The sequence below is a fragment of the Pteronotus mesoamericanus genome, unplaced genomic scaffold (assembly GCF_021234165.1).
Source record: "Pteronotus mesoamericanus isolate MK-2021 breed Mesoamerican mustached bat unplaced genomic scaffold, CSHL_Meso_final scaffold_54, whole genome shotgun sequence".
Classification (NCBI taxonomy): Eukaryota; Metazoa; Chordata; class Mammalia; order Chiroptera; family Mormoopidae; genus Pteronotus; species Pteronotus mesoamericanus.
Window position 1 is genome coordinate 30,496,495 of NW_026555321.1, and position 17,311 is coordinate 30,513,805.

Here is a 17,311-nt window from a genome sequence, read left to right on the forward strand (position 1 = left end):
AAGCACTTGGAACAGTGCCTGACACTTACCAGATACTCAATGAACTTTACCTCTTAACCTCTGTTTGGGTTTGTTTCTTTACACTCACTCTCCAGATACTGGTTTTAGCAATTTATGATAACCACAGCAGTCATCTCAGGTTTTAAATATTTAACTCTCTCTTTCTTTAAAAATAATAGTGAAAAAACAAGTTCATCCATATTTGGGCAGCTTGTTATGAACAGAATTCACTTCTGTTCATTGCTCTGAAGAGTCAGGGCCTCGTGTCATGAAGGTTGGATTCCAGAGGCTATTTGTATGCTTTCCTGAGCTTTCAGTCCCCAGCTGTTTTCCACCAAATTGTAGCATCAGTTGGTCTTAGAAACCAGGCATATTTTATTCCTTACAGAAGTATATACTACTGTATATCTTCTTATTTTTTTCTAAGACAACCAATGGCTTGCTCTAGGAAAATCTGTTGTGGCACGTATTGATTTGATGACCCTCCTTGCTCCCCCATCCCCTCGCCCTACAAAAGACATCCATCAGGGTAATCATTAGCCCTGGTTTGCCCAGTTTGTACTTGTCCCTGTGTAAGTATTCATAGTGCTCCCTTCATCCTCAAAAGTGAACTAGTTTGGATGATAAATTAAATTGTCATCTCATCCCAGGGGGTTCCTCAGCAGCTGGGGTATCTGATTGACTTGCTATCTAATTACCCCCCTAGACAACTTTCTACCTGTCCAATAAAGGTTTCAGCCACATCACTTTCACCAAGATTCACTTGGGTGGGAGATCTTCACATATATCCAGCCTTGAATTAACATCATCCTAATAGACATTTACTCAAGTTTTCCCATATTATCACCTTCTGCCCCACACATATCTTGCTGATAATTATCAGTGGCATAGGCAGGGCAGGGCACTTTAAATTTGTTTCAAAAGTTGCTCTTTGTCCTTCAGAGTGATTTATTGTGCAGCTTAATTCATTCTACAGGCAAATGTTCTGTTTCTCATTTCTCTTCACTTAAAATTTTAAAAATTAAATCTGCTTTCAACTTCATCTTAAATGTAAACAAGATACGAGGACTTTCAACACTTGCTGCTCTTGCCTTCATCAAATATAATAAGGTGTTTACATTCATAAAGCACCTCAAAAGTTTTCAGGCAAACACAGCAAACAGGTCCAAGCTGAGTAAGCAGTAACAAGGACATGTCTAAGGTGATTTCCATGCTGGGTCACAGGCAATGTTCTGTTCACAGGATGAAAGGTTGTAAGTACAGAAGCTTCTGCACTGGAAAAGCAAAAACAAATTAACTTGTCAATGATGATTACCTTTTGTACTTGGGTAACTATATTTTAACTGTCATAAAAGGCTTTATGATTTGAGAGGCTTTGCTTTACCCCAAACAAGTGCCTGCATCCCTTGGGCAATGTGTTCACGGTTTTAAGGAGAAAAAGGAAATATTCTGAATGAGGGATGCTGCCATCTTGAACTAGTGCAGGACCAAAGTGGGGCTGTAGTCCATTGGTCAGAGTATGGATTATTAACTAAAAATTTGTTTTTTTTGTTTGTTTTAACCAGGCGACTTTCGGATGGTGGTTGGAGAGGATAAGACAAAAGTGTTGAATATTGTAAAGCCCAACATAGCCCACTTTCGTGAGCTCTATGGCAGCATTCTACAGGAAAATCCTCAAGTGGTGTATAAAATCCAGCAAGGCAGACTGGAGGTAACTCTGTGGTAAATAACTTCTACTGTTTCTAAGGCAAGGTCTACTTTAAGGGGGAAAGTAAGGATTCAAACAGTATAATTAGTATGATAACATTTTTTGTTAATATAGACTCCATTATTTTAAAGGAACAGTTTTATTATCTAAAACAAGCAACCACAAATGAAAAATTGGGGTCAAATCACAGGCCTCAGGACCCAGATGAGGAATAAAAAAAAATTATTTATAGCCATAAGTGCTTTCTTTGTAGTTTTCCTTGTGTCTGTCGGGCTGGGATATATTTTTTGCCATCATAGACCAATAACATATTTTTAAAAGTAAGTTTTGTGTATAAACATGTTCTTTTGTATATTTGGAATAATGCTAAAAAAGGTAACAAAAGAGACTGGTAATAGGAGGCCATCTTTGGAGAAGGGAGCCAAGGGCTGATGTGGGAGTGGAGCTTGTCTTCACCAAGTATCTCTGTTGCCATTCGAAATTCTTACTGTGCATATTAATTACCAGTCAAAAACAAGTGAAAATAAACTCTCGGATAACCCTCTTTTGTCCCCAGTCCCATTTGCCTTTTCAGAGGTAACCTGAAAGTTTGTCATTTAAACTTTCAGAAATTTTTGTATGTTTTTGTGCCTTATACACATGTACAAAGTGGTTTGGTCTTTTTTTTCTTTAGTTTTGTTTTACATAAATGGACTCAAACATACTATTCTGAAGCTTGTTTTTTCCCCCATTTGTTATATTTATTATGTCTTGGGAGTCTCCTTTTGATACATTAAGTAAAACTTTCAAGGTATTTTTAAGGTAATATTAAGTGTTTGAAAATAAATACTGAAGAATTTTCCTATTAGAAGAATAATTTCGGTTTAATATTTATTTTAACTATATAAACCTCAAGGTTTTTTTATTTTAATTTTAATTTTTATTTTTATTGTTATTTTTTATCTTTTCCCGCGACATTTCTTTTTCCATTGCTTTTAGAGAGAGAGGAAGGGTAAGAGAGAAGTATTGATTAGTTGCCTCCTGTACACTCCTGGACAGGGAATCATAAGGGCCCAGGCTGGGGATTGTATATACCTGGACTGGGGATCGAATTCGCAGCCTAGGTGTGTGCCCTGACCGGGAATCAAACCCCCAACCCTTCGGTTGTGGAATGATGATGCTCCAACCAACTGAGCCACACAGGCCACAGCCAAAACCTCAGGTTTAAAAAAAATTTTTAGCATAAATAACACTGTATTCTACCTTTTTATACTCTTCTTCCAAGTAACAGGGGCAACTAATATTATCTTGGATAAAAAATTAATGGAATATTTAGAACTGAAAGGGAACTTTAAAAAATAAGAATTATTTTAAACAAAAGGAAAGAATAGAGTATCATGAAATGTCTATAATACCCACCACTCCACAGAACAGACTTTGCCATGTTGGCATCAGATTGAGGTTTTTTTGCTTTTAATTTTCACTTTTCTCAAAGTAACACATGCACATGGTTTAAAAACTAAATGGCAGCTCAGAGTTTATAACAAAATATTGGAGTTCCCTGCTATATACCTTCCTACATCCCAGTGCTACTTCCTAGAGACAACTGCTTTTCTCTCAGTAGCTGATTCTTTTGATGTTTACCTCCATATTTCTACATAATGATTTGACTCATTTCTCTTTCTAAATTTTAGACTCTGTTTTTGTCATGACAAAAGATGAGGTCTATGAACGATAAGGATATTTTACTATTATGCCATTCTCATCAACACACACATGCACGCACATACTTTCTCTCCCACCTCTCTACTTTTTGCTCCACACATACCATATTTTGCAGTGTATAATGCACACTTTTTTGCGCAAATTTTTGAGGGAAAAATAAGGATGTGCATTATACATGGGTAGTACTAATTCTATACCTTTTTAAAATGTTTTTAATTCTTTTATTTATACTTATGCATTAAAAGTGTAACTCTAGAAAGCAATAACAATATCTGTATGCAAAATAATACCCTGGAGTACAATATTCAGTTTTCATGCATCTGAAAATTCTACCCCTGCAGTGATCGACAGTTTGGACTAAATTTAGGTTGGAAATAATTTTTACTCAGAATTTTTAAATCATACTTTCATTTCTTCTAGTTTCTAGTGTTGCATTAAAAAGTCTAATGATATTCAGATTCTCTATTCTTTGGATGTGACTATTGTATCTCTCTGACATTGTTTAGGGCCAGTATCCTTACATTTTATGATGTAAGTACCCTTACATTTTCTTTTCCAAGTATCCTTACATTTCATGATAATTTGCCTTTGTCTTTGTATATGTCTGGTTTTCATTTATTATTCTGGTACCTCATGAGCTTTTTCAGTCTGAAATTCGTGACCTTCAATTTTAGGAAATTTTCTTTTATTATTTCTGCAATAATTTCTTCAATCCACTTTTTTTACTTTATCCTTTCTGAAATTCCTGTTAGTAGGTGGTTGGACCTCCTAGTTTGATCACTTTTTTTCCTTTCCTCTTGTTTCCTTGGGTTCTTTTTTTTCTGCTTTCCAGATTTTCTCAAATTGATCATCTGATACTTCTATTGATATTTCATTTTTCTCTGAATATTCTTTTTATATTACATTCTATTCTGTTTTATGACTGTATTATCTTTATTTCTTTAACGATCTTTATTATAATTTAGAAGTTTTTCCTTGCTCTCTACATTGTCTATTATTTCTTTGTTCCTTTTTCTGTTGATTCACTCACATCTGTTAGTGTATTGGCTTTCCTCAAATGCTTGGATGTCCTTTATGACCTGTTTTTAAAAACAACACACTTTTGGATTCCCTTTAAAACTTCCAATCAAGATGGAGGCAAAGGTAAATACTGCTCCTCTCTATGTACAACCACATCAAAATTACAACTATAGAACACCATCTCTCAGAACACCATTGTCAGAAATCGAGTTGAATGGAAGTCGGACAACTAGGGAATTAAAGAAACCACATCCATCCAGACTAGTAGGAGAGATGGAGACGTGGAATGCGCTGCTCCTACACCCACATATGGTGGATAAAAATTTGGGAAGGATATCTTGGGAGTAAGGATTCCCAGACCCACACCAGGCCCCCCAGCCCAGGGTTCCAGGGCCAGAAAGATAAGTCTCCATAACTTCTGGTTGCAAAAACTGGTGGGGATTGAGTCAACAGAAGAAACTTCTGGAGTCTCAAGCTGTTCTTAAAGAACCTGCACACAAACTTACTCAGACTCACTCCCTCTGAGCTCCAGCACCCAAGTGGCAGCTTGAAAGGCACCAGTGACATATGGGGAGGAACTGAAGTGCCGGTCATCAAGGTGGGAGCTGGGGGACAGCTTCCTCCCAGGCAGAAAGGCAAGCAGAGACCATTTTCCTTTTCTGAACCCACCCCTGACAGAGCCACAGAGCAGGCAGGCAGGGGCAATAACTGAGACTCCATCACTTGGCTAACACTGTTTGTCCCACCCTGGAGATCCCCTGAGGATCCACTGGACCCAACTTATGAGCTCACCCAAGCTCTTAACAGTTGTTTTTCTATATGAGTGGCTGGTCTTGGCTGATGCTTCACAACTTCCTAACTTTTCTCAGACAAGCAGCAGCCAGCCTCAGCAAGCTCCCAGCTCCCATACATCTTGCTCCCATACATTTGGCTTGGCACACTAAGCCAAATCATCCATAAAGCAAGCTCATTCTTTATCCTCTTCCAAAGCCAGTCACAAGAGAGCCTCCATGTGGCCATATGCATGAACCAGTGGGAAAGTAGACCAGTGGACAATGATGCAGTAGTGCATAGTGGATATCATAGGGGGTCTAGGTTTCCTGCTTATACAGCTTACTTGTGTCCTCTGGCTTTGTTCATGTCTAATACTAATAATGTGCCTACTTCATCTTGCAGTGGATTGCTGTTGAGTCTGCCTGACCTTAGGACTTGGTGAATCTGAAACATCCAGGCTAATAATGATGCATAGTCATTTGATGTCCCATGGTTAGAACCTCCATTTCTACCAGGGTCTAATATGTAGGAACTTATTTCAAATGGTGTATGGTCCTTTACTGCAGATGGCCTGGGCTTCCTCCAGAGCCCTAGCAGTCTGCATTGTGATTCTCCTCCTGGGAGCCCACCATAGCTTCCCGTGGCTTCTTTTTACCCTGAGGTTACCTTTAGTACCATAGAGTTTACAGGGATGTATGGCACAAGTGGCAGAGCTGCTTACACTGCTGCCTGGGCTGTTGGAAAATTCTTTTTTGCTCTGGGCCCCTCCCAAACCTGGCATCCTTTTATGTCACTTAGTAAATGGGTCTGAGCATTATTCCCAAGTGGGGACTGTGCTGCCTGCAGAACCTGAGGAGGCCTACCAGGCATTATGCTTCTTTCTTAGTGGTGAGAGGTGTGAGATGCAGTAAGTTCATCTTTACTTTGGAGAGGAAGTCCCAACATGCTCCAGATCACTTGTCCCATGAAAACGTCATTGATGTGTTAGGTTCCTAAAACTTCATAGGTTTTATCTTCTATGGTCTGGAGTACATGTATTTACCAAGGCCTCCAGTGTATCTGCCCCTTCTTCCCACCAGGTGACAGTAGCAGCATATCATTGAGGTAGTGGACCAACATGAGACTATAAAGAATGTGCAAATAGTCTGGTTTCCTTTGAAAATCTTATGACAGATGATGGGAGAATTAACATAGCTCTGAGGCAAATCACAAGGTATACTGATGTGCCACATGAATGTAAGCTGCTTCTGATCCTCTTTCCTAAAAGTAGTAGAAAGGATGTACTCGCCAGTCTGAGGCCCCATCCAGGTACCTGTAGTAGTTCTGTTGATCTGCTCTGGCAGGTTTATTACATCTGGCACAGTAGACATAATTGGGGCTTCTGCCTGGGTTGAGTCTATAGTAATATACTACAATCTGTACAGTCAACTACAGTCTACAAACTCCATTTAGATTTTGTGAGGGCCAGACTTAATGGACATATGATAGAATCATCAGCCCTTGTATTAGTCAGGGTTCTCCAAAGAAACGGAACCAATAGGAGATAGAGAGAGAGAGAGAGAGAGAGAGAGAGAGAGAGAGAGATTTATTTTAAGGAATTAACTCACATGATTGTGGGTTGCTGACAGGTTTGAAATTTGCAGGGCAAGTTGGCAAGCAGGAGACCCAGGGAAGAATATGGGGTAGTCTTGAGTTTGTGGGCAATCTAAAAACCGAATTCCTTCTTCCTCAGGAGACTCATCTTTTTTTTTTTTAGGGCTTTCAAGTGATTAGTAATGCCTACCCATGTTATAGAGGGCAATTTGCCTTTCTCACAGCCTACTGACTTAAATGTTAATTCCATCTAATAAAGGTATTTTTAGATGTAACTAAATTAGTAACATCCGGACTAATATTTAACCAAGCTACTGGACACCATTGCCTAGCCAACTTTGACACATTAAATTAAACACACCCCTGCATTTTTAAGTCTACAGGTGACACTTGTCTCTGTAATATCTCTCAGGATGCTTTTATTTTTTAATTACTCTTTTAGCTAGGGAATGAGAATGGCAGTTTCAAAGGTTCCTGCTTTGCTTTCCACACTGTAACAGCTCCAGAATGCCACCTTAGAGTGTGCATTCTAGGACCATTCCTGGTACCAATTGTGTAAGATGAGGATTGGGCAGATTTGAAACAAAGACCTCTTCTGATCCTGTGGTGGCACTGTGGAGGCAGATGGGGCTTCTTAGTTGTCCCAACAGCAGGCAGAGACACCAGGCCTTTGTACTTCTACATTTTCCAGTCATTGGATACAGGCAGCTTACTTTAGCGGAGAACAGTTCTGGGAGGGACTCTGAAAGTGTCAGCTGCCACTGAAACAAGTACTTTGGTCCTGAAGCCAGCCAGGATATGGGTGATGCAACACAGCATCCACTATCATATGACCATATCTGCTTTTTAAAAATCAGCTTATTGAGATACACATACCATAACATTCCGTGGTTTTTAGCATATTCAGAGTTGTGCAGCCATTGCCACAATCTAATTTTAGAACATTCCCATCACTCCGAAAAGAAATCTCATCTCATACCCATTAGCAGTCCCTAGCTTCCCTTCCCCCCAGGCATCCACTAATCTACTTTCTGCCTCTGCTGATTTACCTGTTCTAGATACTTTGTATAAATACAATATGTGGACTTTTCCCACATCTGATTTAAAATTGCAATTTGGCTCACCATTTAACTGAATGCTTTCATTTTCATGTAATTAAAACATGAAGTATTAAATAGTAAGGATAATTAGAATTTAACAGTTTATTTGAACATGTCACCTAATATTTTGTCTTTAAACATGTTTCCAAGCAAAAATTCCAGTTCATTCTTTTCTGCAAGAGAAAGCAGTAGCAAATACTGTTTTCTGATTCCTCATAGTAGTCAAATCATTTTGGCTTCTCTAAAATTCCTAGAAATTTTATAGGTAAAACTTTACAGAAATATTTGGTTCTTTTCACTAGTAATACTCAGCTCCAAAATATGAGTCCATAAATGTCATTTCTAGCATATTTTACAGAAGTACCCACTTTTTTATCATTCTCCAAAGCTAAGTAGAGGTTGAATTCTGTGAATTTAGAACCATCTTAATGATAAATATGAAATATTTAGGTTAAATAAAAACCTTTATCTTGATTGGAGCCACTAAATAATAGCATTTGCTTCTTTGCATAGATTTTTGTAGATAAAACTAGAAAATCAAGACATTGGCATGTACTCAATATTTGTTGAATGAAAAAAGTGGTAAAATGACTGAATTCTAATTAAGAAAGTTGGTCATGTCTGGAAAACCTGAATGTAAAATTTAGTACATTCATTTGTCTAATTGTTTTCTTTTTTTTAATTACTTTATTTTTTCAAATACATTTGTCTCTGCCTTCCCCCCACCACTTTTCCTTGCCCCCTTAATTGTTTTCTTATTGTTCTCTTAAAGTTAAAACCTAAACATTTGTTTAAAAGAATACAAGAGAGATTCTTACTTGGAAAATAATGTGATGAGCTGTTGAGGGGCTGTGTTACTGGTTCTCAACTTGGCAGACAGTCAGTGTTTACATGATTTTGTAAAAATTTAGTTCCATGAAGTAAAGTATATTAGGCTGGGAATTAAGGAAGCTAGGTGTGGCCTCAGCTCTGTGACTAAGTTTTGATTTAAAAATTTCAAAGTCAGACCAGATCCAAGATGATAGCCAGCAGGAGGCTGATGAAAGAGCTTGATGAAATCTGCAAATGTGGAATGAAAAACTTCTGTAACATCCAGGTTGATGAGGCTAATATATTGGCTTGGCAGGGGCTTACAAGGGCTTATTGTTCCTGACAACCCTCTATATGATAAGGGGACCTTCAGAATTGAAATCAACTTTCCAGCAGAGTACCTATTCAAACCACTTAAGATCACATTTAAAACAAAGATCTATCATCCCAACATCAATGAAAAGGGGCAGGTCTGTCTGCCAGTAATTAGTGCTGAAAACTGGAAGCCATCAACCAAAACCAGCCAAGTAATCCAGTCCCCTATCGCACGGGTAAATGACCCCCAGTCCGAGCATCCCCTGCGGGCTGACCTAGCTAAAGAATATTCTAAGGACCATAAAAAATTCTGTAAAAATGCTGAAGAGTTTACAAAGAAATATGGAGAAAAGCGACCTGAGGACTAAAATCTGCTGCAGTAATTCCAATGAGTGTAAGCAGAGACCAGAGCAGTGCATTCAGACACCTTACAAAGCAGGTCTCTGGAAAGTTGACATGTGCCACCGCCTGGCGTTCACTTGTGGCAGTTCCTAACTTTCTACGGTTTTCTTAATCAAAAGTGATATAGGTAACCTGTAAAGAAAGCATTAAAAATGTAAGATGTTCTAGTTCTGTTCTCTTTGTTTTAAAAATCACTGCTTCAATATACTCCAAAAGAATGGTGTTTGTTTTCTTGGTCCAAATTTATCCACAGTCTTCAATTTACATTTAGACCTTAAGGTTTAACATAAAACGTGGTTCCCTTTCTTCCCCTGCCCTTGCAACTCCCACTTTCTTGCATTCAGTTTATTTTTCATTGATTCACTTCCCCAGACCCAGCCCTGTCTCCTTCACAAAGGAGGAGACAGCTCTGCCCAGTCTGGTGGCTTCTCTTCTGTGTTGCACACTGCCTGGTGTGGGAGTTTATTCAAATTCTACTGGTTCCAATTTATAACATCCTTTTTTAAAAAATTTAAAAACAAGCAAACTATCACCCCCACAACCCCCCTCCCCCCAAAAAAAGCTGTGAAAAGGGAGGCCCAGCCCTTATGTAAAAATCTTATGTCTGCTATGACCAACACATCTCTAAAATGGCCAATGTTACCATAATAAATTGATTAAATGGCAACCCAGTGTCTGTGTGTGTGACTGAACTCTAGCCTGGCCCGGCATGCTAGGGAAAACCCTGCAATATCAGGCCTGTGGCCACCTGAGGGGAGGGCCTGCCAGCCAGAAGACACTGCACTTGTGTGAGGAATTTCTCATCAGAGAGGCTTCTGAGGTCAAAGGTTGGCGCTCCTCCCTGCAGCCATTTTAGAAGATGTGTTGGTCATTGCAGACAACGCTAAAGCCAGAATACCTATTTGAAATTCCATGGTCACCTGTCAGCAAACTTCATCCAAATGTGCCACAGAGCTTGCTCTCCAATTTCTCAGTGCGGCAGCCCCACCTCAGCACCCCCTCAGCACTCTGGGATGGAATTGGCAGGACTCGGCAATAGCCAGCACCAGTCTGGGGTCACTGGAGCCCTGCTGGCCTCTTCTTTCAAAGCAGTGGGCCGGGCCACCCCAGCCCAGCCCAGCCCAGCCCAGGAACAAGACGGCCTTCCCTCTCCCTCTGGACTCACAGCCTTTGCAAAGCCAAGCTCCACTTGAAGCTCACTCAATAATATCCTTTACACATGTTTTTATATTGTTTTGACTGCATTATTTTGTAGAAATAAAAATTGACCTTAGAGTTTATCCTCAGATGAACTTGTCAGGATTTGAATGTTACTGTCTTTTGTAAAGCAAGTGGGATTGTCCCTGAAATAGTCCAGAGTACATGTCACTGACACCCAGAGGAAGGCACCAACTCTACTTTGGCCACTGGTGGCATCCTTCTTGGCTCTCCAGGGTACTAGATTCTGTGGAGGAATGACTTAAAGAAATTTTGCTTTGTTTTAATTTTAGTTCTAAAAATTTAGATCTTTCCAGGGCTTATGACCTATAAGACAGCTTGGTTTTGCCTGTGCAGAAATGGGAGTGATGGGTAGGTTTGGAAGCACAACATTGATTAGTTGTACAGGTGTGTGGCCCCTGAAGGGTGTCAATGAATTCAGCTTCTTTAGACCTGCTTTACTCATGGGACAGGTTCTGGAGACTCCTGTATGCCCAGGAGAGCTGAGCCAGCTTTCCACATCTGTCTCTTCATTAGCAGAAAGGTGATGATGGACTTTATTTCACTCACACACAGATTTGTAGTAAAATGCCAAATTCTGTCAGAAGCTATCCAGATAAGCCACCATCATTGCTTCTCTGAATCCAAAATTATTGCCATTCTTGGAAGCTGTCCCATTGCTTCATATTTCTACCAACGTAGTTCTGCCTACCCGTCATCTCTCATTTCTTTGTTCACATGGGAGGTACCTTTGTCAAACAGGCAGCCCCTCAGGGTTCTCTCAGGCCTGGCATTACACCCCACTGTTTACCCCAGTCAGGAGGGTCCTGGCCTTGGGAGAGCAAGGCCATAGTTGGTCCTTCCATCTGGCCTGGGTGGCTTGCTTCATCCAACCTGAAGCAGTGCCAGTGGTCGCCAAGCTGTCAGGGTAGGCTTTGAGCACACTGGTGCCCTGGCAGCTCCACAGCCAAATAGTTGGGTCCTCTGGGGAAGGGGAGAGCTGTCACCACTGACCTGAGCTCACTTAGGAATTTATTCCTGCCTGAACTGAACCTAAGTAGGCCAGGTCCTCCACCTCCTCCCTGTCCTCCGTGGCAGAGTAGGCTTTCCAAGATTCTGTGATCCTGTTCTGCTGCCCTTAATAAAAATTCTCTTCAACACTGAAAAAAATAAAAAAAAAATTTAAAAAGTTTCCTAAGTCAAGTTTGTTTTTATTCTATTACAGTTGTCTCAATTTTTACCCCTTTCCCCCCCTCACCCATCCCACTCCCATCCCCCACTCCCACAGTCAATTCCCACTCTGTTGTCCATGTCCATGGGTCATTCATACATGTTCTTTGTCTAGTCCCTTCCCATTCCTTCCACCATTGTCCTCTTTCCCCATCCCCTGTGGTCACTTTCGGTCTGCTCCATGTTTCTGTGCCTGTGGTTTATTTTGTTCGTTAGTTTATTTTGCTGAATAGAGTCCACTTATAGATGAGATCATACAGTATTTATCTTTCATCAACTGGCTTATTTCACTTAGCTTAATATTCTCCAGTTCCATCCATGTTGTCGCAAAAGGTAGGAGTTACATCTCTCTCTTTTTCTTTCTTTCTTAAATGCAGATTAATTTTATCTATTTTTTTAAATGTCAAAGTTAATTATAAAATATTAAAAAATTTAAAACCATTATAAAATCTCAGGAATTAAACCAACATGACACCAGCACAGAAATAATCAAGTAGATCAGTGAAATACAATGAGCATTCTAGAGACAAATGTATATATCTGTCTAGCAATGTACTATATGATTAAGTTGATATTTCACATCAATGGGTAAAATAAGGCTTATTCAATAAATAAGGTGCATGGACCACTGTTACTTGATAAAAAACAAATATAGAGTCCTATTTCACACATTATACAAGAAATATTCAAATGAGTTAAAAACCAATACGTAGAATCTAAGGAGTTTTAGAAGAAAATAGAACTAATATTGTTCATGACCTGAGGTAAAATATTCAAACCCAGAAGCTATAAAGTAAATATTGACAATATGACTATAATAAACATTTACCTATATAGTACTATACATATAAAAATAGTTAAAGGACAAGGAATAAAATAGAAAAGTATTTGCAACACATCTAAAACATGGATAATAGGCTATTTTTTGTTTTTGTTTTTTGAGGAAAAAAGTTCTACAGACCTTTAATCAATAAATGGATAAAGAATACCAAAAAGTCATTTAAAGCTTTTTTTTTAAATAATAGAAATAGGCAAGAAATATACTAAAACAAGTTTAGTTTCAACAAATAATAAAAGAACAAAATTAAATGACATTGTCACAATCACATTAATGAGTATTAAAAATACTGGTATTATCAAGTATTGACAACTGTGAAACAAACTAGGTATTCATAGAAATTTTTTCTTCATCTTAAAGCAGTCCCTTTAGCATATCTTGTAGTGCTGGTTTGGTGGAGGTGTATTCTTTTAGCCTTCTTTTGTCTGGGAAACTCCTTATTTCACCTTCTATTTTGATTGAGAGCCTTGCTGGGTAGAGCAGTCTTCATTGCAGGCCGTTGTTTTTCATTACTTGGAATATTTCTTGCCATTCCCTTCTGGCTTGCAGTGTTTCTGATGAGAAATCAGCTGCTAGCGGTATCGGGGCTCCCTTATATGTTACTACCTCTTTCTCCCTTGCTGTCTTTAGGATTCTCTGTTTGTCTTTGATATTTGCCATTTTAATGATAATGTGTCTTGGAGTGGGCCTCATTGGGTTCCTCTGGAATGGGACCCTCTGGGCTTCCTGGACTGGTGTGACTTTTTCTGTCCTCCAATTAGGGAAGTTTTCCATCATGACTTTTTCCAACAGGTTCTTCATCCCTTCCTCGTCCTCTTCTCCTTCTGATATCCCTATTACACGGATATTATTACGTTTCAGGTTGTCCTGCATTTCCCTAAACGCCTCTTCATTCTTTTTGAGTCTTTTTTCATTTTCTTGCTCTTTCTGGGAGCTTTTTTCTACGTTGTCCTCCAACTCGCTGATTTGATCCTCGGCTTCATCTAGACTGCTTTTGATTCCTTCTACTGTGTTCTTCAATTCAGAAATTGTATTCTTCATTTCCTCTGGTCTCTTATTGATAGTTTCTATGTCCTTTTTCATGCTGATATAGTTTGCATAAGTTCCTCATAGTTTCCCTGTAGTTTTTGGTAATTCCCTCTGAGTTCACTGAGCGTATTGAGCTTCCTCATAACCGTTGTTTTGAACTCAGTATCTGGTAGTTTACTTGCCCCTATTTCATTTAGTTCTCTTTGTGGGGATTCCTCCTTTCCCTTTGAGTGGGGTGAATTTCTTTGTGTTCCCATTATTTATGAGACTCTTCTCTTTTGCTTCTGCTTCTTAAATTGATCTGTCTTGATTTCCTGACTTTGTGGTATGAACTTCTATGGTTGGAGATTGCTGTTTTTACTTTCTGGGTCTGCCTCTGATGATGTCAGATGTCAACCCTGTCTGACCTTAGGCAGTCAGTTCAAGACTTCCAGTAATCTGTTTATGGCTGTCTCCTTCAGCTGTTTATCTCTCCCTAAGTCAAGTTTGATGTATAGTTCTATATGTTTTATTTCTGTATTTATCTTTCAGTTTGATGTATTTTAGAGTATGTTGGGAACAGAAAGCACTGATATAACTTACTCCTGTTTAAGAAATAATGACAACTAATGCTTATTGATGCAGTAATTCCCTTATTCAACTAATGTTTTTTTGAGTACCTACTATGTGCCATGGGATTAAAAGGAATATGATTAGTTTCATCATCTCTTTAGTCCTATAGTTTATGAAATACAGCATGGTATGTAAAGGACCCTAAAGGCAAGAGACGTAAATTTAGATACTACTGTCTCTTATTGGCTCTGTGATCCTGGCTATGTTACTCTGTGTAGTTGTGTTTAAAATGGAAGAAATAATTTGAGAGCCTGGATTTGCTGGGCCACAGTAACTGTTAGCTGCAGCCTTACTTCCTTTTACTGTTGGATTTAAAACAAATAGAAATTTTAAAACTGAGAATCAGAAATCAATCCTTGAAAGAGGCATCTCTTTTTTCCTGTAAAAAATGGACTATTTTAAATAAGGATTTGGCTTATTTTGAAGGAACTTAGAATTCTGAACACTAACACATTTAGTTTCAGAAAGGAGACTGTCTCCTTAGCATGCTGTCTCGTCCAGCATATGGGTTCATATATGTTTGTGTGACTTTGAAGAGAAGCCACGCATCTTTGAATATTTATAGAATTCAAAGTACTTTCCATAGACATCATCTTTTTTTTCTTTCTTTAGATAGACAAAAGCCCAGAAGGACAATTCACTCAGCTAATGACATTGCCCAAAACCTTACAGCAACAAATAAATTGTATTATGGACCCTCCTGGAAAAAACAGAGATGTGGAAGAAACTTTATTACAACTTGCTCATGATCCTGACTGTGGAGATGTGGTGCGACTAGGTATGTTTATGAATTTGTCGTTGAGCAAGTGCTGGCCTTGGTTAAAAGCAAATTTTGTGATGTGATGTATCCTTTATTCTTTCTTACTTGGTGAGATCAAGAAATAGATTGCTTCTAGGAAGAAGAAAGCATTAACAATCTGGGGGTTTCCAAATTTAAATTTTCATTTATTTGAAGTAGGGTGGTATAAAAGTATTTCTGTTTTCAAATTCCTGGGCCCTAAATCACTGTCAAAGGGGGAAAACAACGTTTCTTTTGGTCCCAAGAGCATAACTTCTAGCAGTTATTTCAAAGGCAAGTGTTCTTCATGGTGGTCTGAGGAGCAAGGAGACTAGTGACACTTTTAATGCTTTTATAATATCAAGAACACAGCTTCCATCAGAGAACATTAAAAACACAGCCTTCATCAGCCGACTCCCATTCAGTGTGTCTCATAGAGTGTTCAGCAGGTTTCATCTGGCCTGGCCTATGTTCTACACATTATTCCGGGGTCCTCCCTAATATTTACCAAAAAATCTGACCCTTATCTTCAGAGACCCACTTCCCTTTGAGGTGTTAAAGGTAATTTATGAGATGAGTCAGAACACAAATAATTTTGAAATAGAAAATGACTCCCTCCCTCAGATGAGTGCATTTTGCTATTTCACTGACTACGTACTTTACTGAGCTTAACCCTTCAAGGTGCAAGCCAGTATGCTAGATATTCACAATGACAATATTGAACATGAGTTGCAACAGGCGGGTGCCACGCACAGTCTCTCAGGGACCTGCCAGGTTGTTGGAACATAGGTTGAGGTCACTAGATACCCACTTTGGAGATAAATGTGGAGGCATATTCTTTGTTGTTATTTTTTTTTTTTTCATTTTAACACTATTCTGGTCACAGTATGATCTCTGCTGCCTTTCATAGGGCATGAAGGACCATACTGTTGATCCTCTGAGGAGTCTCCTCTGTGTGTTTTAAGAATTAAAGCTTTAGTACTGGGCAGAAACATTTGTTTTGTTTTAATTTTCATTTCTTTGTTGTTGTTTTTTTTTTTAGTCCTTTTATATCTTGGAATTGAGAACCAGCAGCCTTAAGTATATTTAAAGGCATAAAATGACCTTTGAAGGTCACCTGCCCCACCCTGTTTTACAGCGAGGAGGCCCAGGCTCAGAGGGGTCGGTCCTTTGCCTGTGCTCACATAGCTGGTCACTGTCACCGCTGGCAACTCCAGCCTCTCTGCCCTTGGTCCTGGTACCCTTTTCACTGTCATTCTGTGACACCAGGACAGAGATAGATGTGCTGGTTTTATTGGATAACTGAAAAAATATTTAGTTCCAGGTTTTAAAAGTGTGAGATGACTAACATCTGGGTTTTTTGGCATCCTTGTTGGTTTTTTTTTCCTCACAGGGCTTTCAGCGATCGTGAGACCTTCTAGTCTGAGACAGAGCACCAAAGGCATTTTCACTGCTGGTAAGAACTTTAGAAAATCCATACTTAATGATACTGCTGGATTGAGTGGCCTCAGGGCCCCTGGTTAAAATGTAAAGCTTTGTCTGTATCCTGCAAATACTTGTGAAATGCTGACTTTTGATGGTCATAAACTAGGATATTGCAATAATGTACAGACAGACAGACAACACTGTGATCTGGTCATCTGAAAAAGTTAAAACATATGAGGTACTGTTGGAAAGTTTAATACCCCTCTAAGTTTTCTGAATAACTCACCTTGTGTGCAGGTTTCCCCTCATGTTTTTCTGTTTATGAAAGTTACACATCCATATCATTGCAGAAAGAGCAGTACTTGCCCTTCTCCCCCACTCCGCTGCTCCAGAGACAACCACTTTCAGTTCTCTTACTATTTTGTTTTTGCTGCCAGTTCACTAAATAATTTTATATTTCTCCTTCTTTGCTTTTCAATTTTAGACATTATTTGTTGACTCCTCACTACAGTAGATTAAAATTCTACTGCTCTACCCCACCTCACCACACACACTCACCCCTCGCATCCCTCAGTCCTCCTAATACAGTTATATTGTAGCTCTAGTAAAGTCAGTCTTCAGAGTTTATGCCATATGACTATGTTAATGAGATTCACAGGTGCGCCACATAATACACTCTTCCTTCTCTGTAGAACTTTCTTTGCCCACAGAGATTATCTTTACCTGTCTCAAGCGAGGGATACCCTCTTTCCTGTTTCTCATTCTTTCATCTTCAT

At 39.1% G+C, this 17,311-nt stretch overlaps 1 protein-coding gene and 1 pseudogene across 2 annotated transcripts in view; both read left to right on the forward strand.

Annotated features, from left to right (window-relative positions):
• The window catches only part of TAMM41 (TAM41 mitochondrial translocator assembly and maintenance homolog), a 50,812-nt gene that overhangs the window by 25,059 nt on the left and 8,442 nt on the right, over positions 1–17,311 (forward strand). For both annotated transcript variants that reach the window (XM_054595115.1, XM_054595116.1), the window contains 3 exons: positions 1,566–1,711; positions 14,945–15,110; positions 16,504–16,566. In XM_054595115.1, coding sequence (XP_054451090.1) covers positions 1,566–1,711; positions 14,945–15,110; positions 16,504–16,566 — 375 coding nt within the window. The remainder of the gene's footprint in view (positions 1–1,565; positions 1,712–14,944; positions 15,111–16,503; positions 16,567–17,311) is intronic.
• On the forward strand, positions 8,918–9,392 carry LOC129088009 (ubiquitin-conjugating enzyme E2 L3-like; annotated as a pseudogene).